Genomic DNA, 26,703 nt, shown 5'->3' on the forward strand with positions numbered 1-26,703 from the left:
GTCCGCGCTATGGGACATCGGACGGCAGCGAGCGGTGCGCATGCCAGGGTGCTAACGCGCACGCACGAAAACTAGCATTTAGGAATCATCATTCCTCCTTGGCAGCTACGGCATGAAACAACAATGATGCCTTTTTTCACTTTCTCCGCCAATGTATTGATCAACTCGGGACATGCTGTCGTAGGTTTTAGGTTTCCAACTGAAAAAAAGTACAAGCTCCACCCTCTAGTATATATTTTCTAAGAGAAAGAAACTTAAAGTGATTGGATATAAATTGATTTATTGAAGCGGTAGGGTGTGAATCTTTACTGCTGATTTTATTTAGTATAGTTTGAAATCATAGTCAATAACTCGATATACCATTTAGGCCCTGTTTGGTATCTGTCACATGTACATACATTCCATCTGCAATTCGTTGTGCACAAGCATACATACGTAATATTTTTCACTCACGCATGCGGGGTAGCCCAACACAGACAAGCGCGCGGCAACGTCGTGCGTAGTTTCTAGTTTACAACCATTCACAACCCTAATTGTCTCCTTCTCCTCACTATCCATCTCTTTGTAGATGCCATTCCGCGCACCTCTTCCATCACTTTTTTTCAAGTTCATTGAGTTCTTCAATGAGGATGTAGAGGAGGCCACATGCTCCTCTGACCTTTATTTTCTTATCACTATGGATGGAGGAAGGTGATGGAGCTCACATCGCATACCCTATAAATCCAAACAATATCGTCTTCACTTGCCCAACAAAAAATGTAAGTTCGCTTCCTTTCCTTTTTATAGAATTGCTATGGTATTTTGTGTTGGCTTCTAATTTCCAATTTTGTAGAGGGACAAGTTTGGGCTAGGGTTGATATCAGAAGAAGTTGCATAAAATATGAAAGACCAATTTAATGGGATTGGAGGAGCAATGAATCAAGATGAGCCAGTAGGTGTCAATGGCAACCCCAATTGCAAAAGAGACTTGTGTCATGCTTAAAGGCTTTTGGCAGCTGTGTTGTATGTGTAGTATGTGTGCAATGCTTGCATTTATTATTGCTGTAAACGGCTACAAAACTCCTGCCCTAGCCATGGTATCATGTTAAGTCAACAGTCGAACGTGTGTAGATGCAATTGGATCAGCTTTGGTGTAGTAAACTAAGATTAGCACGCTAAAAAGCAATTTGTGAGTATTGAAATTTAGACAATAACTCAAGATAAGTTCGAGAATCAGTAGTGAATTTTCTAAAATGCTACATCGGCAGTTGAAATGCTCACATTTTGTAGGAGATGGTATTATAAATAATTCTATAGTAGTCTCCAATGGTTGAACTGTTTTAACTTTAGCATGGTAGATGCAAGAACTGAGGCGGTATTTAGAACATGGCAATAGAAAACACATGAAAAGGCAGAAATGTAATGTAACATATAAAGTAAAAAAATACATGAATCCAAAATAGATGAATGTGTAAATACGTCCTGTTTGCTTGGCTTATAAGCCGTACTTTTTCAGCCAATGAACAATATTTTTCTCTCACAACAAATCAGCCAACAGTACTTTTAGCCATGGCTTATCAGCCAAGTGAACGGAGCATATGCTATGGATTGTAGAAAAGTTTGTTCTTATTTTCTAATCGAATAAGCAAATAGCCGTTATACACACTAGACGTTGTACAAACTAACCGTTGCTATTTGGAGCAAGACGCAGAAAACAAAACTATATTACACACTACTAGCTACGCTTTCTACACACTTACCATTCTATCACTACAAAACTCAGACATACCATTCTATCCAGGCCATTACGATTTTCGAAGTTTTGAGATACACCATTATAATTCGTCTATTTGGTGATCAGCTATTATAATTCTATCTCTCTTTTATCTATGCCATTTTCTACGCCTGTTGTGTATAAGGGCCCACTATCATAGGCGTATGCATACAGGAATACGTATGGACAACGTATCGGCCCATTGGACGCGCACGCCTCAACGCCTTGGTCATGGTCGTCATGCTCCAAGCCAAGGCCCACGCCGTGCTGTGCTGGGAGGAGCCAGCTGAAAGGTTCTAATAGCTAGAGGGGGGTGAAGAGCCTATTAAAACTTTCTACAACAACATTTAGCAAACCGGTTAGACAATTATGATGCGAAGTAAGTGTTGCGTTAGCCTACTAAAAATGCAAGCCACCTACCACAATTCTAGTTTATATAGTTTCTATCCACACAATGGCTATGTCACTATACTAAGTTAGTGTGCTCTCAAAGGCTAACTAAAGAGCCACATTAACCAAACTAATAAGTTCTCACAACTAGCTACACTAAAGAACTTGACAACTAGTTTGTGGTAATATAGAGAGAGTGAGCAAGATGGTTATACTGTCGAGTCGAGGAGTGAACCAATCAATCACAAGAATGAATACCAATGAAGACCGATCACCTCGGAATCAAATGATGACACAATGATTTTTTACCGAGGTTCACTTGCTTGCCGGCAAGCTAGTCCTTGTTGTGGCGATACACTCACTTGGAGTTTCACGCGCTAATTAGTATCACACGCCAAGCCCTCAATAGCGTGCTGCACAACCAATACAGGATGATGATCACACAAGCCACGAGCAATTCACTAGAGTACATTTTGGCTCTCCGCCGGGGAAAGGTTAAGAACCCCTCATAATCACCACGATCGGTGCCGGAGACAATCACCAACCTCCGCTCAACGATCCTCGCTGCTCCAAGCCATCTAGGTGGCAGCAACCACCAAGAGTAACAAGCGAATCCCATAGCGAAACACAAACATCAAGTGCCTCTAGATGCAAACATTCAAGCAATGCACATGAATTCACTCCCAATATCACAAAGATGTTGAATCAACGATGGAGATAAGTGGGAGGGCTTTGGCTAAGCTCATAAGGTTGCTATGTTAATGCGAATAGCTAAGAGAGAGAGCTAGAGCCAGCCATGGAGCTTAAATAGAAGCCCCCACGAAATAGAGTTGTTGACCCCTTTATTAGGCACTGCTTGGGGTGACCGGACGCTTCGGTTAGATCGACCGGACGCACCCTACCAGCGTCCGGTCAACGGATGGCTGCCATGCCATCCCTCTCTTCAAATACTGAGCGCCTGATCCCAACGGTCAAGTGATGACCAAACACAGCGTAGTGCCACGACTAGACGCAGGACCCCAGCATCTGGTCACTTCTAGTAAGGTTCCAATTGCGACCAGACGTGTCAGTTTGATCATGACTGGACGTAGGACCCCAGCGTTCGGTCACTTCCAGTAAGCCTCCACTCACGACCGGACGCGTCCGATCATGCCTAATCGGACTCACCCAGCGTCCGGTCACTCACTGTCTCCTCTGTGCGCTACCACATCAGCAAGACCGGACTCACCCCACCAGCGTTCGGTCACGAAGTGACCCAGTGTCCGGTCAAAAACTGACGCCAACGTCTTCACTGCTTCCACTGACCGGACGCTCCGGTCTAGTTGAGACTAGTGTCTGGTGCACTCTGTGAAACCCTATCTTTTCTGTATAGGGCGCTGGTGGCACCGTTGGACTGTCCGCACTCCATCGGTGAAGTTTCTAACCCTTGCTCAAATTTGCCAACCACCAAGTGTATCACCTTGTGCACATGTGTTAGCATATTTTCATAAATGTTTTCAAGGGTGTTAGCACTCCACTAGATCCTAAATGCATATGCAATGAGTTAGAGCATCTAGTGACACTTTGACAACCGCATTTCGATACGAGTTTCACCCCTCTTAATAGTATGGCTATCGATCATAAATATGATCACACTCGCTAAGTGTCTCGATCACTTAAACCGAAAATCTCCTATCAATTTTACCTTTGCCTTGAGCTTTTTGCTTTTCTCTTTCTTCTTTTCCAAGTCCAAGCACTTGATCATCACCATGGCAACACCATCGTCATGTCACGATCTTCATTTGCTTCACCACTTGGAGTCGTGCTACTTATATCATAATCACTTTGATAAACTAGGTTAGCACTTAGGGTTTCATCAATTCACCAAAACCAATCTAGAGCTTTCAACAGCCCGCGCCGCCAAGACCATGCCTGCCCCACCCGACGACCTCGCCGTGGATGCGGCGGCCATCGCCACTGTTGTCGTCGATGCAGCTGCGTGGCATTGGCCTCCACGACAGTCTTCTCCTGTGTGTCCTCCCTCTTCATCGCCGCAGCCACGGCACGCGTGGAGGTCGAGGACACGCTGTGCCCAAGCGCACGAGACGGAGCCTGCAGTCGATGGTGGTGGTCAGGGACATGGGCCACGTGGTGGACCTATCGGACACGGACTCGTAGGTGCTGCACCGCGTCACGGGCTGGGCGCCCGAGTAGATCACGTCGTCGCGCTCTCCACCGCGCCCACCTCTGCTTGGTTCTCCTGGATTACAGGTAAGGTACACCACCGTACAAAAGAAAAATCCGTTCTTTGGCCTAGATTCTCTCTCTACCTACGTGCACCAGAGCAGAGCACATCAACATCGACGGTGGGTCGGTGGCTCATCCTTTGATCTGCATACAGAGATGGGCGGCGCTGTGGAGCCGCTGGACACTAGCGCTATGGGCAGCGTCGTGCGCTACGGCCTCATTGCCAACTCCCTTGTCCACGAGGCCACTGGGGACTTGCTCCTGTACGTCGTGCTCGGCGTGCAGCACGACCCGCGCGTCAGACATGGGAGATAAGGACGCCACCGTCTTCACCGTGAAGACGCAACACACCTCGGCTACGATCTGGACAGGAGGGAGGGAGGCAGCGCCGGCGAGATTGAGCAGGCGAGATGCAGGACGGCAGGGAGGGAGGCAGCAACGATGAGATAGGGCAGGTGCACGCTGATGGGCTCCTCCCTCGCGCGCTGGTCGCTGCAGCGAGCGCCGTCGCTCTGCCATTGCTTCGCCTCGCGCCCACTGGGCTATACATGTCCATATGTGTTCCTATACATGTTCCAGTAGGTATACGCGTCTGATAGTGGCCCTTGTACGCGTCTAGTGTAGAAAATGTCATAGTTGAGAGGGATCGAATTACAATGGCAGATCTTCGAATAGGCGAATTGTAATGGCGTATCTCAAAACCTGAATAATTGTAATGGCCTAGATCCAAATAACCCTTCTATCAACCACTTAATAGGAGTAAGCTAATAGCTTTTCTTTAGGAGTTGTCTATCCAGCACTTGCATTACATGTTTTACCGGTGCCGAGCACTCGATTTTTTCCCTCCGTACCTTCTTCCTCATCCTGACCCTCCGTCGTCGCCCACCACCCCACCGTGGCGTGATAAGGTCTGGCGAGAGCTCTGTCGCCGTGGAGCTCCGACAAGACCCTACCGTGCCCGTGGCGACCTCCTTCTTCCCTTTCCCCTGCCGCCGTCATGGCCATGGGCGCCCCCCTGAACTGCCCCCGACAACCTCCTACGCCGCTGGAACCCTAACCACCGCCCTCCTACTGGGTGACATACCGAGCCCCTTTTAAGCCCGCCGGAGTTGGGGAAGAAGAGGAGAAGAGATGGGAGATAGAGAAGAATGAGAGGGAGATGGAGAGAAATCTGAGTCTTGAGAGGGAGAGGAATACAAGTTTCATTTAGCATTTCTCTTTCTTTATTATGGCAACAATTGCAAAGGAGATTTCGTATGGAGAGAGATTTTTGAGCTCTGTCTCGAAGATTTCGTAAAAAAAATGGACGTGCTGATTCAAGACGGGAAGATGAAGCCCGCGTGCTCGTGGGGAAATGCAAGACCAAGGTCGGTCTTTTTTAGTTCGTCTCCCAAGAGTTTAGTTCCTATCTCATCGGAATTTAGACACATACATAGAGTATTAAATATAGATTAAAAAATAACTAATTACACAGATTACGATTAATTTATAAAATATTTTTTTAAGTCTAATTAGTCAATAATTTGACAATGTGGTACAGTACAGCTACAGTAACATATGCTGACGACAAATTAATTAGATTTAATAAATTCGTCTCACGAAGTACCGATAACTTCTGTAATTTTATTTTATGACACATGATATGACGTAACTTTAGCCCGGTTTTAAACCAGGCGCAAGACGAGGAAAGCACAGCGAGAGAGGGGCCGACCATCATTCCCTTGTCATCCCTACACTGCCACGGGCGCATCGAATGAAAGCTATTCACATTCATTGCATTCGTCATCATGAAATCCATGGCGCAGTCACACCATCATCTCCGCCGCGCCCGCGCGTACCAACCCACCCCGCCTCTCCCCTCCCCGTCCTTTTCACCAAGGTTCCATCCTCCGCGCGGCACCCGTGACCCCCCCCGTCCGCCCGCGGCCGCCCCGTCCCCGGCGGCTGACCAATTCCACCATTCGGCTCCACGTTTCTTTTCGAAATAACTACTCCGATTCCATATTTCGAATCGATTCCGTCCTCACGCTCACGCGGCAGCACCGCTCGCCCGCGGGTCGCGTCCAGTCCACCACCACCGCTGGCTTCGGTTCCTTCCGCTAAATTCCACCGGCAAAAGCCAGTGTGGAGTACCGACTAGAGACGAGTCTCGGACCCGCCGCACCCCGAACCCTACGCTACGCTGCGGGAAGCTCTCACGTCGCGCCCGCCCGCCCATGGACCACCTCGCCGACGGCCTCGCCGCGGCATCCCTCTCTGACACCGCGGACCAGAGCGCCGCCGCCGCCGCAGCCGCCGCCGGTGTGCCTAGCGCCGATTACCTCGTCAGCGTCATGCGCGCCGTCGAGGGCGCCGAGGCCACCATGCGCAGCCAGGTAACTGCTCCATCCCCCGCTTCCCTTCCGTCTCTTCGAATTCCATCGCTTCACCTCTAACCCACACCAGTTTCGGTTCGTTTGTTGTCCCAACAACCAAAATGTAATAATAAATAAATAAATACCAGCTTATTTTGTTTTTTCGTGTGGTTTTATTCCATTTCAGCTGGAAGAGAATAACCGGCTCAAGGAAGAGCTGATGAGGAAAACACAACAGCTACAGAGGATGGTAAGTCTGTTTCTGTTCCATGCAGAATTTAAATCCTTATAGTAATAACAGAGGCATAATATCCTTCACACCATGATCTCGTTCTACCATTTCCATCCTATTGAAGTTCAAGGATGTCATGTACCTTCCTTGCTACCTACGTTTTTTTTTTGGATTTATGCCCACAGAAATTTTTTAGTGGCAAAGCTTAGGATGAAATCTGTTAAGTTCCATTCGAGGTGACTGGTTTTACCATGTTCTCTTTTACCAAAATAGTCTTCTCGGTCAGTTTGACTGAGAGTTTCTTCTTAGTGCAATACCATGGGGGCACTAGTACTGGGGCTTTCCCACCGTCTTATTCCACGAAATTGGTGTAAAAGACCTAGATACTTTTGGCGGACGCGCCTAGAATATGTTGTAAGAACCTGCACGTTTGCGCTTTATTTCCTTGAAATAAAGCTTGGGAGACCTTTTCTCTAAAAATAAAATTTGGTGTAAGGAGCAACAGAGCAACACAGTCGAGCATTTTTTACCACAATCTTTTTTGGATATGATGGTACTTGCATTGACTAGAGCTTTCGATATGTTTATATTTCTGTATCAAACATACCAATAGATTTGTTTTATTTGAAAATAATGTCTCTGTAGCCTGTGCTGTAATCAGCTTGTCTCATTGCATCATGATGAAAAACCACAACTCTTGCTTGACATATAACATCTAGAATTGTACCTCTATGGCATATTCGTGGGCATCAAGTGGTTGTTTTGGAATGTGCTTCCTTTTTTTTCAGACCGAAGGTGCTACATCCCAAAGTTCTTTCAGTGGATTAGGTCAAGAGCGCAATTCTGTTTCTAATAAAATGGATGGCTTCAGCTCTTCACTAAATCCTCAAAGTACCTTGATCCATCGTCAGAATGGAAGTTTTGAAAGTAGAGAGCCTCTGACTCAGGAAAGCTTGAAACAAAAATACCTTGACAGTCCCCAGGCAAATGGAGCATTTAAAAGATCATTAGGAGAACAGACTGCTGTTGATAGTGGTGGCCCATCACAATTCTCTACTCCCTCATCTCGGTCCCTTTCTCCAAATAGGTAAAGTAGCACATGTCTATGTTTCTGTCTTGGGATGTTATTTTAGTTGCCTTATAAGATATAAAAGGTTCATTACAGGCATAGAAAAGACGGAGATTATGATTCTAGGTTATTACCAGTTTCAGAGATGAACTCGAACATATCCTGGAAGCAGGTAAATTAGTTCTCGTTCAGCGCCATCCGCAATTCTGCATACCTATGATATGCTGTTCCTAAGAATGATAGGTCCTACACAGGACCTTACTGTTAAGGTCAAAGAAGGGGAAGAAGAGATTGCACAATTAAGAAAGCATCTTGCTGATTACTCTGTGAAGGTAAAACATTTTTCACACGTGAAGGCCACTTAACTGTATTTTCCTTCTTGAGCTTCTGTTGACCACAAACAACTCCTGACAGGAAGCGCAGATACTCGATGATAAATACAAGTTAGAAAAACGGATTTCTTATATGCGTATGGTAAGATGTTCATTCTATCGGAAGTGAATAGTTCCTTGGAATGTGTTTATCATCTCATCTTAATAGTTGTTTTCAGGCATTTGACCAGCAGCAGCAAGATTTAATTGATGCAGCATCAAAAGCTTTGTCATACAGGCAAGACATTATTGAGGAAAACATCCGTCTCACGTATGCGTTGCAGGTAGCTTTCATGCGCTATATAATGGATTGTATAATTGTATCTTCGTTTGACTCTCAGCTCACAGTTGGAATATCAAATATGCACAAGCTTGATGCTTCTTATGCATGTTTTCCATCTTAATTAAACATCCCGCTTATGTAAAATATCCTTAAATGTGTACGATCATAGCATGACTTCTGTTGTAGCATGAAAAAAAATGTTCTGTTGCCAAAAGTCTGAATGTTCAATTTCAGTGCTTACTTAAAATTTGAGCCGATTCTGTGGTACAAGCTCAAGTCGGAATGCAACACATTCTTTATTTGTATAGCCAAATCTTTATTGCAGTAGCTGAAGATAGCTATGAACACGTGATTGCTTGTAGCTCCTTGACACAAGTTTTTGGCGTAGGGATTCTTTGTGTTGTCTTTCCTTAGTACTGAAGGTAGACTGAATACCAAATGATTTCTATCGAACAACTGTATTTTACTATTTCATCTTAACCACCAGGTAGGATGATTCATTGCCATGATTGTGCCTCAATTATAAATACATTATACATTGAGATATCACCATAACATGTACTAGGTTCTAGAGCTAGATTTGGCTTGTACATTTATGCTGTGTGGTTCAGTCGTTTCTTATGGAAACTATTTTCAATACCCCAGCCCGTTATTATTAATGTTGGCCCATGTATTCCTAGGTCTTAGTGCGACGGGTTTAGTTTGGTATGAAAAGTTAAGAAATGTTAAGGTCCGTTTGGCAGAGCTGTGCTCCCTGATTCGATTCTCCAGCTGCGCTCCCTGATTCTCTGGTGAAGTAATTCTGAGGCTGAAAATGATTCTCTTTGATTCTTTAGCATAAACTCTTAAAATCAGAATCACTTCACAGAATCAGGAGAAGCTACTTTTTTCAGCTCTCAGCCTCTTAGTTCATTTCAGAGAATCACTTCACAGAATCAGCAGAGAATCACTTCACTCTGAAAAAACCGTTTGGCAGCCAGGGAGCGATTCTCTTCGAGAATCCGCTCCATGGAGCGCTCCCAAACGCACCCTTAGGGACCAGCTTATAAGCCCTCACATTCCAAACATAGCACCCCCTAGTGAACACTTTTACATGAAACTAGGATGAAAAAAGTGTAAGATAAAGAGGTGCTTTCCATACACATGCTTGGGTTGGTTGTTATTAATGTTGATGTAAGTTTCTTTCCTGGACAGTAATAATATCAGTTTATCTCATGGTGTGTTCATTGTTTGGATTTACTAATAAAAAAATGGAAACGATCCTAAGTGTTACTTATGTTACTGTCCAGGCAGCCCAACAAGAAAGATCAATTTTCATATCTTCTTTGCTTCCTCTTCTATCTGAATATGATGACCTCCAGCCTTCAGTTCTCGATGGTCAGTCAATTGTTAGTAATTTAAAGGTATGCTCTGTTTTCTTGTATGTGCTGTGGCAAGAGTACTGTCATTTAGCATGCATCACAATTGTTCCTACTTTATTATTGGATTTCAAGGGAAAATAAGGTTAAAAGACGAAATTGTTTTAAGTGCTATACATTTTCTATTCCCTGTACGAAGTATTCAACAAACATAGCATGCCATGCGTTAATCATATACAAAGCAATCTGAGATCAATTAAAATTTTATTACCTGCGACCAAATTGTTTCTACATTGTATCTAATATAATTAAATTGAAACCAGTATCTGAGCTATCCATTTTCTAACGTTTTTACCTTTCCCTGTAGGTTTTGTTTAAGCATTTGCAGGAGCGACTTATTGTTACTGAGGTGAGCCACACTAAACTACCAAAAATATGCATTTAAACAAAATGGCATACCGTACCAGTAGTGAGCTTGCCATGTTTTCTGCACTTAGTACCGATATTTTTCTTACAGAACTTTGAAGTTGCCTTGTATGCAAACTTGGATGATGCAGGACAGATTAAGGGAGTCTCGATACCAGATTACTCCATGGCATACTGAATTGTCGAATAATACCAGATTACTCCAACGGCGACAATTATTTAGGGACGGAGGGAGTATATATACCGCCACTTCTCTTGAATTTCAAATACCTGATTTTTTTTGTTCTTGTTCAGGCAACATATATAATTTTGTCATTGTTTGGCTACAGAAAAAATTGTTCTTGTCTTTTGTAAGTTTTTTTTTATTATACTAGTTGTCTCTTGTGAGTTGTTGTCTGAAAATGGCCCCGTTCGCTGGTCTGAAACTTGGCTGAAACTGACCGAAAACACTGTTCCGGCTGAATTGTTGTGAGAGAAAAACACTGTTCCGGCTGAAAAAAGAAGTTGAATAAGCCATTTTTAAGACAAGCGAACGAGGCCAATATAGCAACCCTACCGATCGTGATTTGAAAAACTCTGCTTCCTCTTAATGAAGGCCTTGTTTAGATGTCATCCAAATTCCAAGTTTTTTCACTCTCTCTCCATCACATCAATTTTTAGCCGCTTGCATGGAGTATTAAATATAGGTAAAAAAAATAACTAATTGCACAGTTTAGTTCGAAATCACGAGATGAATCTTTTGAGCCTAGTTGGTCCACGATTGGACAATATTTGTCAAATAAGACAAAAATGCTACTATTCATCGGTTTGAAATTTTTTCGCAATCTAAACGAGGCCGAAATACATATCTCGTGGTATGGTCGAGAAAAAAGGAAAATATAGCAGCCCTGCAACACTCTTTTATTCCACGTTAGCAGCCTGAGCATAACATACAAGATAGTGTTGATATGCTAGTGTAATGCCTGCTAAGACCTCTACGTAACTTTTTGTTTAATTTTTTACTGGAAGTTTAGAAGATACCTGACGTTCGTCCATTGATCATATTAATTATGGTATATGGACGGTAGAGATTATGCTAGTTAATGAAATCCAACAGACAAGATTAATTGAGATGACATGCATGGCTCAATGTGGTTGCAGAGAAATCAAAATGAATGACTCTTAGTGGGTTCTATCTATATATATAAGTTATACTGCCCCTGATACTGTTGCTTTTATTTATACATACATTTTTAATTATGTAGCTAATATATATAAGATGCATGCTAAGAATAGATTGCTCTCCCTAATATCAAGTTCAAGCTTCGCCACTGGCCGTCAGATGATCCTGAGACGCGCACCCTGACCTGGTCATCCTCCACGTTCCTTCTCACTTTGTGCCATCGGTTCGTGCCGTGTCCAAATTAATCGCATCTCATTGAAGCGAGTCAAAAAGGCACCATGCTTTCGGTTCATGCGAAGCCACTGCACGCACGCAGTGTATCGGATCCACGACGACATGCCCTAGATAGATAGGTTAGTTAATCCTCTACTCTAATCACGCTAGCGGATGACTGGGAGCACTAATGGAGATGGACAGACGTACGGAGAGTAGTGAGTGGCAGCAGGAAGATGGCATTTGCTCCGGATCACCACCCACTTGTTAGGTAGCCGGTCGTCCCCTCGGGCCTCCTGTGGCCGACCACGCCTTTCGCATGCCTAGTGCCTGCCTGCGATCAAAATCAAATCAGGGGTGGAATGACTGAATATTCCTATTTAACCTTGTCTAGTGCTGCCCCCATTTATCGCCCGCTAGTGTTGCGTTGCGTGTGCCGTATGTGCGGAGTCACGGATACTGTTTCATGTACGAGCTACAATAAAATGAGAAGAACAGTACAAATAGATTTCTTGATTTTTTAAGGAAAACTCTTTTATTGATGCTTCTATTTATCCTAAAGATACACAGAGCAAGTGTATTATGAAATATTTGTTGTCTACCTTTGCATCACATCGTTACTTAATTGCTTGCTTGGAAATTTGGTGGTTCTACCTAGACTCTAGAGCGCGATAGTGATTTTACCCATATTTTTTTTTAATTTTGTGACTTTGCCCCTCATAATTTTGAATTGAAGCTTCCGTTTACCCCTTCGGCTGGGCATGCGGCGTCCCTGCCCCGTCCACTAGGTGCACACCAGGTGGGCGCATGGCCATCTTGGTGGCTACAAGACCTCTCTAATGGTTTGATGATAATAAATTGTGTTTGTCCGAATTTTGGCATAAGTGTCGTCCAAATTTTATAAAATTTTGCAACTTTTGCCCAAATTTATAATAATAAAAGAATGCATAAACTTGTGCCTAATTTTGTTGAAAACATCCCTACCAAATATGTCAAAACAATAATCTTGAAATAGGGATAAAATCACAAAGTTCTCTAACAAAACAGGGGTAAAATCACATGGAAAAACTTGTTTATTCATCCAAAAATTAACACCGTTAACTGAATTTCACGGAATGGGGCAGGCTCTTCGTTCAGTTCGAAAAGGCAAGGTAAAATCACAAAGTTTAAAAATCGAGGCAAAATCACAATTTCACTTAAAAACGAGGGCATAAATGCTTAAGCCCCTAATGGTTTAGTGGTTATCAATGAAAATACTTAGAGAGAATGTTATGGAGGTTTATATATATCACTGTCTGGTTTTGTTTGATTTATATCCAATTTGAAAAGTTGATCTTCTAAAGTTTTAATATATGTTTAGCCTAAAGTACATAACTCTGTGTTCCTCCCTAGTTCTTGCAAAGCCACCTAATCAAGCTTCACCTCATTTTTAGTTAGAACATGTCCAGCTAAATTTTAGGCATTAGTCCACCTAAGGATCTCGATCATGTGAGCTAGCTGCTTAGTATAGACAAATAATTAGGCACTAAGCCAACTGTTTTCTTAAATACATCACACCCCGATTGATCTCGGTCGACGTTCAATTGACAACGCAGAAAACAACTGCAAAGTAGATATTTATTTAAAGCCTTCACACATTAATCTACATTACACGTGCTATTAGAAAAAAATAATTTTTATAGAAATTATAAAAATAACTACAAACATCTATCGTCAAATTAGTAGACTATTTATAATTGACAAAATTGTTAAATCTATTAAACTATTAAATCGACCTATGTCCTTACAAGTAATAGTCTAAAGTAACTCTCATCGACATTACCCTGTTCGATGATGTATATATGAAATCGACTGAGTCTAAGCCATAAATATGAAATCAATTAAGTCCTAGGTTATCTCTGGGCCTTGAGCACGAGTACATCCACAAATTGCAGCACGCGGTACATATGGGGTTTATATACTCTATATACTCCCTCTAGTTACAAAAAATATGTTATTTAAGTTAATTTTATGTCAAACCTTAAAAACTACAAAGATCATTTTTCTAGAAAAGGAAATTATTATCATACCACATAAGTTATGCACACAATCAATCATTCTTACATTCCATATGCTTGAAACAAGCTCTCAAAAAGAAACTAAAGAGAAGAAGCGACAAATTAATTAATTGCTAAGCCTATTAGATGACAACCATCCATCCATGCTCGGTGAAAATCTCCATTGCTGTTTAGCATATAGCGTGTCCACTTTAAACTTGGTTTGTCACTTTTCCTTTTGAAGAATGGCCTAAGACTGAGTAGTAGATGGATTTGAAAATAACCTGTAAATAAGAATATAATCTCTTTTCTTCAAAGACCACGTCATTTGTGTTCAGCCAAGTAGACCAAAATAATGCACTTGCTCTCATGCAAATTTGAGATTGTATTTTCGGGTCTACTTGTTAAAGCCAAACTCCTAGAAAATCCGCCATGTTACTTGATGATTGTAAATCAAATGCAACTTGAATGACCCCAAATAAATTTTTGCAACATGGCATTTAAAAGATCGGTGTTTTATGGTTTCTTTGTTACTTACTCCTTTAGCAAAAAACTATATAAAGAAGCATACTATTATCTGAGAGTAAAGTTTTCTAACCACTTATTCTCCTACAACCTAATTTGGATGCTATTGTGAAAATTAAAATTGGATAGTGTCGGTGCGAAAAGTGACCAACGAGTAAATATTTGTAGTTTTGCCGCGCATTATGATCGGATGTGGCCTACCACTCAATGACACAAGATTTATACTGGTTCAGGCAACGTGCCCTACGTCCAGTTTCAGTCAGTCGATGACTTTATTCCTGAGCCCAGGTGCTCATAGTTTGCTGTGGGGTTACAAACAAATAGGAATGAGAAGGGAGGTGTTAGAGGCCCGGTCGGACTCTGAACCGAGTGGCCCAGAGTGACGGGGGCTCTAATGTATGCTAAGTATTGGAGCGTATGCTCTGTGTGTCTCTAAAACTTGTTGAGCTGTTGTGTTCTCGAGTCATCGAGATAGTCTTTGAGAGAGAGAGCCAGCGAGAGAGCACATCCCCTTTTATAGTTGAAAGAGGGCCTTACAAGTCAGAGAGAAAGAGAGAGAGTGTGTGTATACGTGTGCTGCCTAGTCTTGTTGCTCACCCTTTGGGTACGGGATGGCTGCCAGCGCCCACAATACTGTTTATGCCTAGACGCGTCTGGCAGGCTCTACCGTATTTGCCTGGTATGGCAAACGACGACGTCCACAACACTGTTTATGCTCTGACACGTCTGGAAGGTTGTAGAGTGTCCGTCTGTCATGGCCTGGCAGCACCATCCAGCAGGTGCGCAGGGTATGGCAGGGTACGATCCTCGGTATTGCGGTTGACTTGAGCGCCTTACCTTATCTGCTTCGCCTGCTCCCCGGGTCCATATCGAAAGGGTGTCCCCGGTCGGTTGTTCCCAGTCGGCCCCGACCATGTCGATCGGAAAAGAGAGGCGAGCAGAGGTCCAGCGTATCCTCGGTCAGAGAAAGGGGGTCGGCGACCTAGAGGCCGGGCGAGGCGGAGCCCGCGACCCAGAGGTCAAGTGAGGCGGAGCCCGCGGCTTCGACCAGATCTCCTGGCCGGAGGTGTCGGTCGAGGACCAGATCGTGGTCTTGGTCTATCATTATGTATATGAGCCGGCCAAGGCATGTGCTATCGTTGCGCCGCCTGCTGGGCTGAGTTTTGTAGGAAAGCGGGTCCATTGGGGACCCCGGGTTTATGAACCCGACAGATAGATCCAGGAAGTTGTCATTAACGTTCACAAGCCTCTACCAAAAGTTTGAATCTTCTAATTTCCATTGAACTTCACCAATTGTTTTGTTTTTTAAGAGACTTCGTCCTAAGAAACTCTTGCCATAATCAATCTTCATTTATTAGCTTAAAAGGCATTGTTACTAAGTAGGGATGCATCCTATAATTTTTTTGGAAGGTCGGCAAGAGATTTGCCGAATTTATATTAGTAGAAGAAAACGAGCAATACAAAAAATAGATATAAGTTAAATGCCTCCTCCTTCTGAGGGGCACACACACAACTAAACACAACCCACCGCATATATGAAAAATAGACATGGTGAGCAACATCTCTCGACTAGAGGACACCAAATGAACACAACTCTGTGCCAACTAAGCCTTTTAAAAACAACTAAAAACAACACATGGCGCAATACCTTCTTCTCATGTAGTAGGTAACATTCGTCCCGATGGCTAGACATTTCGATCTTGAGCTTTGGCTAGTTGATACTATTGTATATCATCTTTAATCAAGAAAGCTACTTCATCTAGCCATTTTTCTTCATGTTGGAAAGTTCTTCAATTCTGTTCCTTCCATATATTCCACCAGAAATAGACGATGATGCCATCAATTTCCTTCCTTTGATCTACAAAATTTGACTTCATCTTCTCTAACAGGTATAAATAGTGCTATGATGGATGGCATTGCTAATTGTGGTTAAGTTGAACCACCCAATGATAATGTTCAAAACCCTGTTTAGTATAACTACAATCTTTTGCAAAGGTGTTTTGGATTTTCTTGGACAAAGTTGCAAAGTTTGCATATAGGATCATTCTGCCCGCCTTTTCTAGAGATTATCCGTCGTAAGGATTTTGCAATGCAATAAGTTCCAAGCGAAAAAACGACATTTTGGTTTAGCCTTAGTACGCCATATAGAACTAATTCTTAACTTGTTTTAGTTTCTCGTGAGCTGAATGTTATACGTGTTGCTTGTCGTGTACTCTCTATCACTAGTCCATCTCCACGTGATTTGGTCCTCATCATCTATGTTCCTTAGCACCTCTGCAATTTCTTCCCATAGCGCTACAAATTCTTTGATTTCAGTATCTATTGAGATATGGTAGAATGTGTTTATTCCATTGGTTGTTGCTAAGGATCTTCTGTACTGTGATTCTTTTTTATCGCCTTTGTGTATAGATTTGGGGCAATGTTTCTTCATGCTTTGTCATGCAACCATGATGAGAGCCAGAAATTTGCCAGTCTTTGTTTGTCTTGTCGCACGGGGTATCTAGCCCCATCCAAGCCCTCTCTGAGTTCTTCTAGCTGAACCACATCCATCTTACTCTCAATGCTCTCGTGAAGCTTCTAGATCAATGACTCTAAGCCTCCCTTGTCCTTTGGGCGACATGTGACATGCCATTTGACCAGGCAGTGCCCCTACTGACCTTTTTAGGATCATCTCCCTTCCAGAGAAAATCCCACCTAAACGTGTCGATTCACTTGATCCAACAAAAATACAACCTCATTCTGTTTCGCCTCAGTGTGTCTGTTTGAGCGTATCCGAACATGGGTGGATGGCCAGTGAAGCCTGCATGATCGGATGCAAAAATGTGTCCTCATTCGAGCCCAGTGGATAGGCTCAAAATGAGCTTCATTGTCCATCTTGACTGGTTGGATGTAGTGCATCTTATGCTTGTTCACATGTCATCCTCTGGTGAAGAGCACGCATATCCATCCATGCAACCAACCAAACAATATTATTTTCAAATCAATACATCAACTGAGACTGTATTCACCCATGCAGTATATATGATGCAGGATTGTGATAGCAACCAGAAACACACTAACCACCTCGGCGAGAAAGAAGCAACAGCAAGTTGAGCACTCGCAGAAGAGACGGAGCGCGGATGGTGCAGATCTGCTCGCGACGGGGAGCAGACGCGGATGGGGCACCCCTGCCGAGTAGCTTTTGGCCGTGGTTAGGCCGTGGCTCGTAAAAAAGGTCTGTTGTGAGCTATGGGTTATGTAAAAGTAGCTGTGGGTTATGAGCCGTGAGAAAACTAAAAGCCGTTTGATTGAACAATTGTTCTTCTGGAAGAACTTTTGTCAGCCTCTCTCACTTATGAGGAGATCCCACATGTCATCCATAGGTCTCCTATTCAACACTCTCCCTCACTCACTGACGAGCGGACCCGTCTCTTCTTCTTCCTCCCAGCAGAGCTCCGAGTTGTCATGCCAGACCAAGCGTCCTCCGACGTTCATTCCCCATAAGCAGTGCTCGCACTCGCATGTTCGGCGGTGGAGCTTGCGCCCACCCACGTGGCGGTTGTGCTTATAACCAATATGCATCATAACCGGTGGTAGTTAGGTGATTTTCGCGCAAAATTCCATCCCACAGTCGTTGAAAAGTAGCCCTGAAGGTAATGTGGAAATTGTACTAGCCAAAATTGCTTTTGTTGAAACTTTTGAGTGGAAGCCATTTGGTTGGTTTCTGACTTTTGAGGCCCCGTTCGCTTGGCTAAAATTGGTTGAAAAAATAAGCCAAAGCTGAATTGTTGTGAGAGAAAAACACTGTTTCAGCTGAAAAAAGAAGTTGAAAAAGTCAGTTTTTAAGGTAAGCCGAACGGAGCTGAGACGCAAAACTGCAGCCAAAAAGCCAACTAAACATGGCTAAAAATTTGACTGGCAGGGTTATCCCAGTCCATGTGTGGTGAACTGGTGACTCTGTGACTGACTGGCCAGAAGGCACCCTATAGCCACTATCACCAGCCGACTGTCTGTGAGTGCGTCCACGCTCCTGAGTCACAACTCACAAGTCACAGAGCGAGCAATACAAAATCCCATGCTGAGAGCGGAGCAGGCGAGCGGGCATCGGCCGCTTGCGGCGGCATCCATAGGACTCTCAGATTCCCATCTCGTCTTCTTATCTCCACTTCTCCCTCCACACACCCCCTCCTCCGTCCTCTGTTTATAAAACTCGCCAGGCGCAATCTCGCTTCGTCCATCCCCGTCGCCGCCATCGCTTCCGCTTCGGCCTTAGCGACGGCCGCCACAACCGCTCCCCTCCCTCTCCTCCTCCTCGCCCAGCGGCCATTACCACAGCCTCGCTAACAAGCCGGGATGGCTACACTCAAGGCGTCGTTCCGGGGGGAGCTCAGCGCCGTCTCCTTCCTCGACTCCAACAGGGGACCTTTCGTCCAGCACAAAGGTTGGATCTTTTCCTCTTTCGGTGCCTCCTTTTTTCCCGATCGGTGCATGAGCTTATCTTCTTGCTTTTCCGGCCTGATGCACTCGACTTTGCCGTCCCGTGTTTTCTGACCAGTTCGATGCTCTTCTTGACCCCATTCCCATCGATTTAATTTGATATTTCTGGGTTCCATTCCAAGCGATTTGCGATGTGTGTCACCGTGCGAATTGTTATGTATCGCTCTGCAAAGACTAGGAGGTCTTTGTGCTGTCCTGTTGTTCATCGTTCTTCCCACTTGGTGGCTATGCCCATGGCCAATATCGGCCGAAATCTCCTGATATTTCCGATATATCCTCTTTATCTATAGGTGCCGATAAAGAAATATCTATCTTTTTCGTACAAATTTTGTTTAAATTTATTTAAATTTAAATTAGATTTTATTTAAATTTGATCCGATATTTCTGATATATCATGTTTATCCTTTTTATCTATAATCCCTGATAAATTTTAATTTCTGAAAATGAAAACCTTGGCTATGCCTCGTCTACCATTATAGGAAACACTACTAGTATGGTTGGGCCCCGTCTCCGTGCAGAGTGCATGGGAACTGCGAGCCTCGGAGGGTATAGTCATTGTAAAGTTGCAAACTCTGATTCTAATAACTGTTATGATTTTGACATCCTAAAAGGCAGAATTTTTCTCTGGGGAAAAAGTTATACTGTAGCTCCTTCACTCTTCTGAGATAAAACATAGAATTTTCTGCTACGCGGGTTACAGGGCCGATATTTCCAGAATGTTATGCGGCCTCTTCTGTGTCTGGAATCGCTTCTTACGTGTGTCTTGAATCGCTTCTTTCGTCATCACTTCACATGGGTGAATTAAATTCCGAAATATATGGGCCTCAACTTGCCTTTTGCTACTTCAGCCGTTGGAATATATACTGTTCTTCGAATATATTCCTCACAGGTTCCAATTCAGTTTATACTCTCTAGTGATTTGATATGATCCAGAGGTGGTAGCACCGTTGTCTTGTGACGCCCGGTTATGTTAACTGGTCGGTGCACATGGTATTGAAGTTTACTTGAATGTTTACAAAATTGGTCAAATCAGGTCAATAATTCAGGGTTTAAACTCGTCCACTTTATGGACCATATTGCAGTCACGCACGATTGCAACGGTCTTTCTTAGTGACAGAGACTTATTTGTGTTGTAAATTGTGGTTAGTAGAGTTGTTTTTCTATTCTTACTTTGATCTGTCTCATTGTAGTGGATTTTACGTTTCAAAGGAAGGGCAAACGAGCTATTTCACTGAGAAGGACATGCTGTTCCATGCAACAGGCTCCACCACCAGCATGGCCTGGGCGAGCTGTTGCCGAGCCTGGCCGGAGGTCATGGGATGGCCCAAAGCCTATCTCGATTGTTGGATCAACTGGTTCCATAGGAACACAGGTAAAGGGATTAATCGAAGACTCATGGATGAAATTTGTCATTCCATAACATTGCTCTGTTAGCTGTGCAGATAATGTTGGTAGTTGATAGATCAAACTTTAGCGAATTGGTGCATATGCATCTGTTTGGAACCAGTAGAATGGGTATATTTTGCATGCAGATCATTCGTTGTAGTTTGATGTAATAATATTCTCATCGTTCTGTAACTTGTGGGCTTCAGGTTTCAAGTCTAGTCAACATGTTGCTCATAACAATTTGTTTGATGTTAATCGACATCTCTTACATTTACCTTATGATAAGTTGATAGGTATGAAACTAGAGACACTGATATTCTGCAGCACTAATATTCCATCTTTTACATAATGCAAAGACATTGGACATTGTTGCGGAGAATCCTGATAAGTTCAGAGTTGTTGCTCTTGCTGCTGGATCCAATGTCACGCTTCTAGCTGATCAGGTACAGTGATGTTTTTTAGTATATTCTTTTCTTTTTGCCCTTTTTTTACAAGCTTGAAAGAGATTTTAACGCTCATTTGAACATTAAACTTGTAAGGTAAAAACTATGCACTCATTTGAGCGTTTTGGATGTAATTTACTACAGGTCAAAACATTCAAACCTAAGTTGGTTGCTGTAAGAAACGAATCATTAGTTGATGAACTAAAAGAAGCCTTAGCTGATTGCGATGAGAAGCCAGAAATTATTCCTGGGGAGCAAGGTGTCATAGAAGTAAGGCTTTTCTTATGATCCTATGTCTGCAAATAACTAAAGGTTTGCTCTGAAAATTTCTCAAATATTCAACTTTTGAGTAATAGGTCGCTCGACACCCAGATGCAGTTACAGTTGTCACAGGGATAGTAGGGTGTGCAGGGCTGAAGGTAATGCCCCTTCTATTTAGCATATTGCTCTTTGTGCTTTCCTTTATGTTGGGTGTTCCAAGAATCTAATGTTGCAATAATACTTCCTAACAATTTATAAAATGTTTGTGTATAAATGATATTTATATGCCTATATGTAATATTTTCCTGTTGTTAGGTCAAAAAATTTATCTGCACTAAGATATAGTTATAGAAGAAGGGCGGGCCTGGTGCAAGCGGTAGAGTCTTACCGCCTGTGACCGGAAGGTCCCAGGTTCGAGTCGCGGTCTCCTCGCATTGCACAGGCGAGGGTAAGGCTTGTCACTGACACCCTTCCCCAGACCCCGCACAGAGCGGGAGCTCTCTGCACTGGGTACGCCCTTTTTAAGATATAGTTGTAGAAGCTTTTTTAAGAAAACAGAAAGCTGTCGTTCTGAATTCTTATGTCATTTGGCTGCATAAATCTTTCCTTGTGAACACGCTTGTATTTCATGAATCATGGCAAATATATAGTAAGAAAAATTGTCTACGAATTTTAACTATTTTGGGTTGCTATATTTATACAGTTAGAAGGTGTTAAAAAGGAGTACAAGTAATTTTACGACAATATCATGTATACAATGAAGATAAATCTTTACTTTATTTCCAGACATAGATAGGCATATTTGGCATCTCTAATTCGATGCAAAAAGCATATGGTAGTGGTATATATGTCATTGTCCTATTGCCTGCCATAGTGCCATATTTTGTATCTTCTGAGAACCGAGTTCCATGGCCCCCTATTTTTATTATAGTACAGTATCAGCCTATCAGGATAAGTGGAGGATCATCATCACTAGGTGGTGATACTTTTAGATTGCCAAGTATCTTAATATTACCTTTTTTATTTCCATATTAATTTGAACTTTATGTAAATGGGTGCAGTATGGTGCACCCAAATAAATGAGCAATTTTTTTCAGTGAATATAGCTGACTTGGTAACTTTGTATTGTTCTGTTAGCCTACAGTTGCTGCAATCGAAGCTGGTAAAGACATAGCATTGGCAAACAAAGAGACGCTTATTGCAGGTGGTCCTTTTGTGCTTCCCCTTGCACACAAACACAAAGTGAAAATTCTTCCTGCTGATTCTGAGCACTCTGCAATATTTCAGGTATCTCACAAAATGTTGCTTGTTGCTGCGGCTGTCTTTTATTATTATTATGCATGTTTGGTGTAAGGTTGGGAAAGATACGTACTGGCTTTGGGTGTTAAAAAAAACTGGACCTGCGAGGGTATGACCACCCCCAGGCATTGCATTAAGAAGGAGACCCTATGCTTTGGCGTGGGACAAACGAGGGGATTTTTTTAACCCCAGCCTGAAATTCGCTCCCACGGGGAGTCGAACCCAGGACCTGAGGAGTGCCGCCGGGACGCTCTAACCAGTTGGACTAGAGTCCCTTTGGCTTTGGGTGTTTAAACAAACTAACAATTCTGAACTTGAAATAATGTGCAATGCATTTTATGATTTATGGCATTCTTTGCTTATTAGAGTCTGCTTCCCTTGTACCAGTGTATACAAGGCTTGCCAGAAGGAGCACTTCGTCGCATTATTTTAACTGCATCAGGTGGTGCTTTCAGGCAAGTCCATCCCTTATGTGTTATATGTACTTCTGGAAACATACGAATCCATCTCATATCAATTGATCATGACAGGGACTGGCCAGTTGACAGGCTGAAAGATGTAAAAGTTGCTGACGCTTTAAAGCATCCAAACTGGAATATGGGAAAGAAGATCACAGTAGATTCTGCTACTTTATTCAACAAGGTGTCTTAGAGCTCCATTTTTTAAAAAAAAAATTATTTAATCCATATTTTATTATATTAATCACTAAAGTGACGACTTGGTCTTGTAGGGTTTAGAAGTTATTGAAGCACATTATTTATTTGGTGCTGAATATGATGACATTGAGATTGTCATTCACCCACAGTCTATCATACACTCTATGGTTGAAACCCAGGTGAGCCCTAAACCATGGTCATATGCTTTACTAAAAAGCACATGTTGAGATATTCTGCTCAGCTGTAGTGCTTTGTACACTGAAACATATCCACGCTTAATCCTATGCTGCATATTTTCATTTCCACCTCATTCTCTTGTATTAGTGCATGCCAGCATCTGAACAGAATCTCAAGTTTATGATTGTTTCAGGTTGTTATGCTACATGCAGAATTGTTTCTGTAATGGCTTTACATATGGTTTAGTATTGTCTTTAGCATTCATGTTCTTCTATTTCCCCAGGATTCATCTGTCCTAGCTCAATTGGGATGGCCGGATATGCGGATACCAATCTTATACACCTTATCGTGGCCAGATAGAATCTATTGCTCTGAGGTCACGTGGCCCCGCCTGGATCTTTGCAAGTATGACATCTTCACAACTCCTGTGCTACTTTTGCAGTACAGCTGATGCTTTTATTTGGAAACGATCTTTGCAAGTATGGGATTGTTCTAATAAGCTACTGGTATATGATGGCAATACTTGATAGATCTGTATGGGTCAGGGGCACCTGAGTCAGCTGTTGGTGTGTGCATTTGTGAATGCATCTGACGGGTTTTGAACCAGCAAATATTATGACAGCCATCTCATAATTTTTAGGAAACAAATATGTGACTGTACTTCAACTGAATTTTCCGAACAGCTCATCAAGCTTGGACCTTGACCTAAGCTCATTGCAATTCTGGTGTCCTTTTGAATAGTTATATGTATGAGTTGAGCTGGTTGACTAACCCACTTCTGGTTTAGTAATAACCAAGTAGTAACCATGGTTAGGTTGCTAAACATGAACATGCTTCATTAAGGATGTTAAGAAAACAAAAACGTGTTATGAAACTAAACTTTGCACAATCTCTTAAATAGTAAGCATTCCATGTTAACAGTTTTTGAGCATTCAGATTTAAGTTCCAATTGGTTAATACAGGTTGGGTTCACTAACGTTCAAAGCTCCTGACAATGTAAAATACCCATCAATGGACCTAGCCTATGCAGCTGGGCGGGCTGGGGGCACCATGACAGGAGTTCTGAGCGCTGCTAATGAGAAGGCCGTGGAGTTGTTCATTGATGAAAAGTATGATTCTTTTTGCATATCAACTTTTGCCTGCTTTATTCTAGATAGATCATTGCATATTTTATGTCATCTTTTGATTTGGTTTGTGAAATATTCTGCAAATTTTAAGGCAAGATACGTTATGCTAATTGCTGCAATGAAAAAAAAAAAAAACAAAGTCCATGGACATCTACTGTGCTTTACTTTAGAAAAGTGAGTTGGTACGAGAATGTATGTCCTTAAAGATATTATTCTCAAGCACCTTTTGATCCTACATTATATATTAGAATAGCTATAGAATCTTTATTTAAACTATCTTTCCTTGTTTAAATACAAGTTAAATACACTGAGGGTCCTAAAGCTTTTCCTGGATTCTCAACTAGGTCCATAAACTCTCAAAGGGAAAGTTTGAGTGAATGCACTACCAAGAGAGAACCTAGAGTGAACCTGGTGTGAACCAGATCCTCACTTTGAGAGTTTATTATGAGCCTACGTGAGGATCAGGGAAAAGTTCAGGGCACTGGTGCTTTTCACTCTTTTAAGTACTTTATCTTAACAATGGTCTGCCTGCTGTTGCTATTGCCAATATGCTGGTTTGGTTATTGGGATAGAGTGTCGGTCATAGAGACGGGTTTTTCTCTGCATGAGAAGGTATTGATTTATACACTCAACTTGTTGAGGTAAAGGACCATGCTCCAGAATTTGATAGAGGAGAAAACTTCGTCATGGCATAAGCACATTGTTTTACACAATTAGTTCAGTAGGAGAAAGTTCTGTAACTACAGCCAGTTCATCAGAGGGAAAAAAAGAACTAATTTGCAATCATCCGTTACATATTTGATATTCGTACAAAGGAAGTCAGTTGACCTTTTCGTTTGGTTTGCAGGATTAGCTACCTGGACATATTCAAGGTGGTGGAGCTCACATGTGATGTGCATCGGAACGAGTTGGTAACACGCCCGTCACTCGAGGAGATCATCCATTATGATCTGTGGGCGAGGAGATATGCAGCCAGCCTACAACCATCTTCTGGCCTGAGCCCTGTCCCTGCATAATAATAAGTAGATATGCTCCTACATATTGTCACGACCACGGTGTACAGGAGTTCTAAGATATCAAGTGTGTGGCTCCTGTTTCCATGTTCGATTTTCATGAGCTAGATGAAGCATTAGGGGACATCTAGGTCGCCCTCCTGAATGTAAATCATGCCTCCACATGAATAAAATGCATCTGTTCCATGTGGATTTTTTTTATGGATGAAGTGTTCGAATTCGAGTGGGAATCAGATGCATCCCTTTCGGTGGAGTTTTTATAGTACTCCGTATGTAGGATTGAACAGCATTTTGAAATGCTCAGTCACAGCTGCCCCTGCCCGACATCACCTCTGCACCTTGTTCCATTTTCTCGCTTGGCGTGGTGAGCACTAGCATGAGACCCAAACGCGATCTTTTGGTGAGCCCCAGAAATCTTACGTTGTGATTTACTTCATCCACCCATCAGATTCAATTTTTTTTTGGAAATCTCCTCTCCCAAAGAATCAAATAACCCTAAATTTAATCAAATGTATATATATAAATACTAACATTTCTTCGATTAATTATTGAATCTATTTTTATTATAATAAGCTTATTTTAAGATATAAATGTTGATGTTGATGCTTTTTTAAAAAAATCTAGCCAACCTTTAAATTGTCTAACTCATCTGGAATTGAGATTTTCATTCTTTTCTAACAAAAAAGAGAGTACTCATTTTGTCACTTCTAGGTAAGATCAGCGTCAACACAGGTTCATGGTAGTGAGGCGAGAGAGCATGTCCCCTCCTTGTTACAGTGCAAACCAAAGGTTCATGGCAGTCCTCGTGGGTTAGATCTATCATTTTTTCGCTAATGCTCCTATCAGGACGTCAGACAGGACGGACCCGCCGCGCGCCCCTGCACCTCGCGCCTTGCACGGTCGCACTAGACCCACCTCGCGCCGCGTGCGCCCCGCGCCTCACGCTGTGCGTCCCTGTGCCTCGCGCCTCACGCTGTGTGCCCCTGCACCTCGTGCCTCACACGGTCACACTGGACCCCGCCTCGTGCCCCGTTGAAAGCTCTAGTTTGGTTTTGGTGAATTGATGAAACTCTAAGTGCTAACCTAGTTTATCAAAGTGATTATGAGATAGATAGCACTACTCCAAGTGATGAAGCAACTAAAGATCATGACATGATGATGGTGATGGCATGGTGATGATCAAATGCTTGGACTTAAAGATGAAAGAAAAACAAAAGCTCAAGGTAAAGATGAAATTAATAGGAGCTTTTTGGTTTAGTGATCAAGACACTTAGAGAGTGTGATCACATTTAGGATCGATAGCCGTACTATTAAGAGGGGTGAAATTCGTATCAAAATACGGTTATCAAAGTGCCATTAGATGCTCTAACTCATTGCATATGCATTTAGGATCTAGTGGAGTGCTAACACCCTTGAAAACATTTGTGAACATATGCTAATACATGTGCACAAGGTGATACACTTGGT

General features: G+C 42.6%; 2 protein-coding genes across 7 annotated transcripts; both read left to right on the forward strand.

Moving 5' to 3' along the window:
• The first annotated feature begins 6,229 nt into the window (after positions 1-6,229).
• On the forward strand, positions 6,230-11,025 carry LOC136457937 (uncharacterized). 6 transcript variants are annotated; one of them, XM_066457954.1, is made up of 10 exons: positions 6,230-6,744; positions 6,911-6,973; positions 7,744-8,042; positions 8,121-8,196; positions 8,279-8,356; positions 8,439-8,498; positions 8,575-8,679; positions 9,968-10,081; positions 10,404-10,445; positions 10,594-11,025. In XM_066457954.1, exons 1-10 carry the CDS (start codon positions 6,586-6,588, stop codon positions 10,834-10,836), a joined length of 1,239 nt encoding a protein of 412 aa, XP_066314051.1. In that variant the 5' UTR covers positions 6,230-6,585; the 3' UTR covers positions 10,837-11,025. The 6 variants fall into 6 exon arrangements, with proteins under 6 accessions (XP_066314051.1, XP_066314052.1, XP_066314056.1 ...); XM_066457955.1 differs by having other exon boundaries at positions 6,231-6,744; positions 10,554-10,790; XM_066457959.1 differs by having other exon boundaries at positions 6,231-6,744; positions 9,972-10,081; positions 10,599-10,683.
• Positions 11,026-18,447: 7,422 nt separating this feature from the next.
• On the forward strand, positions 18,448-25,431 carry LOC136461917 (1-deoxy-D-xylulose 5-phosphate reductoisomerase, chloroplastic). The gene is made up of 12 exons (XM_066461284.1): positions 18,448-18,818; positions 20,065-20,246; positions 20,617-20,703; positions 20,848-20,973; positions 21,060-21,122; positions 22,102-22,251; positions 22,651-22,718; positions 22,794-22,905; positions 22,994-23,098; positions 23,380-23,501; positions 24,059-24,205; positions 25,071-25,431. The coding sequence occupies exons 1-12, from the start codon at positions 18,731-18,733 to the stop codon at positions 25,237-25,239; spliced, it is 1,419 nt and encodes a 472-aa protein (XP_066317381.1). The 5' UTR covers positions 18,448-18,730; the 3' UTR covers positions 25,240-25,431.
• The last annotated feature ends 1,272 nt before the right edge of the window (positions 25,432-26,703 follow it).

This window comes from Miscanthus floridulus, chromosome 6 (genome assembly GCF_019320115.1).
Source record: "Miscanthus floridulus cultivar M001 chromosome 6, ASM1932011v1, whole genome shotgun sequence".
NCBI classification, from domain to species: Eukaryota; Viridiplantae; Streptophyta; class Magnoliopsida; order Poales; family Poaceae; genus Miscanthus; species Miscanthus floridulus.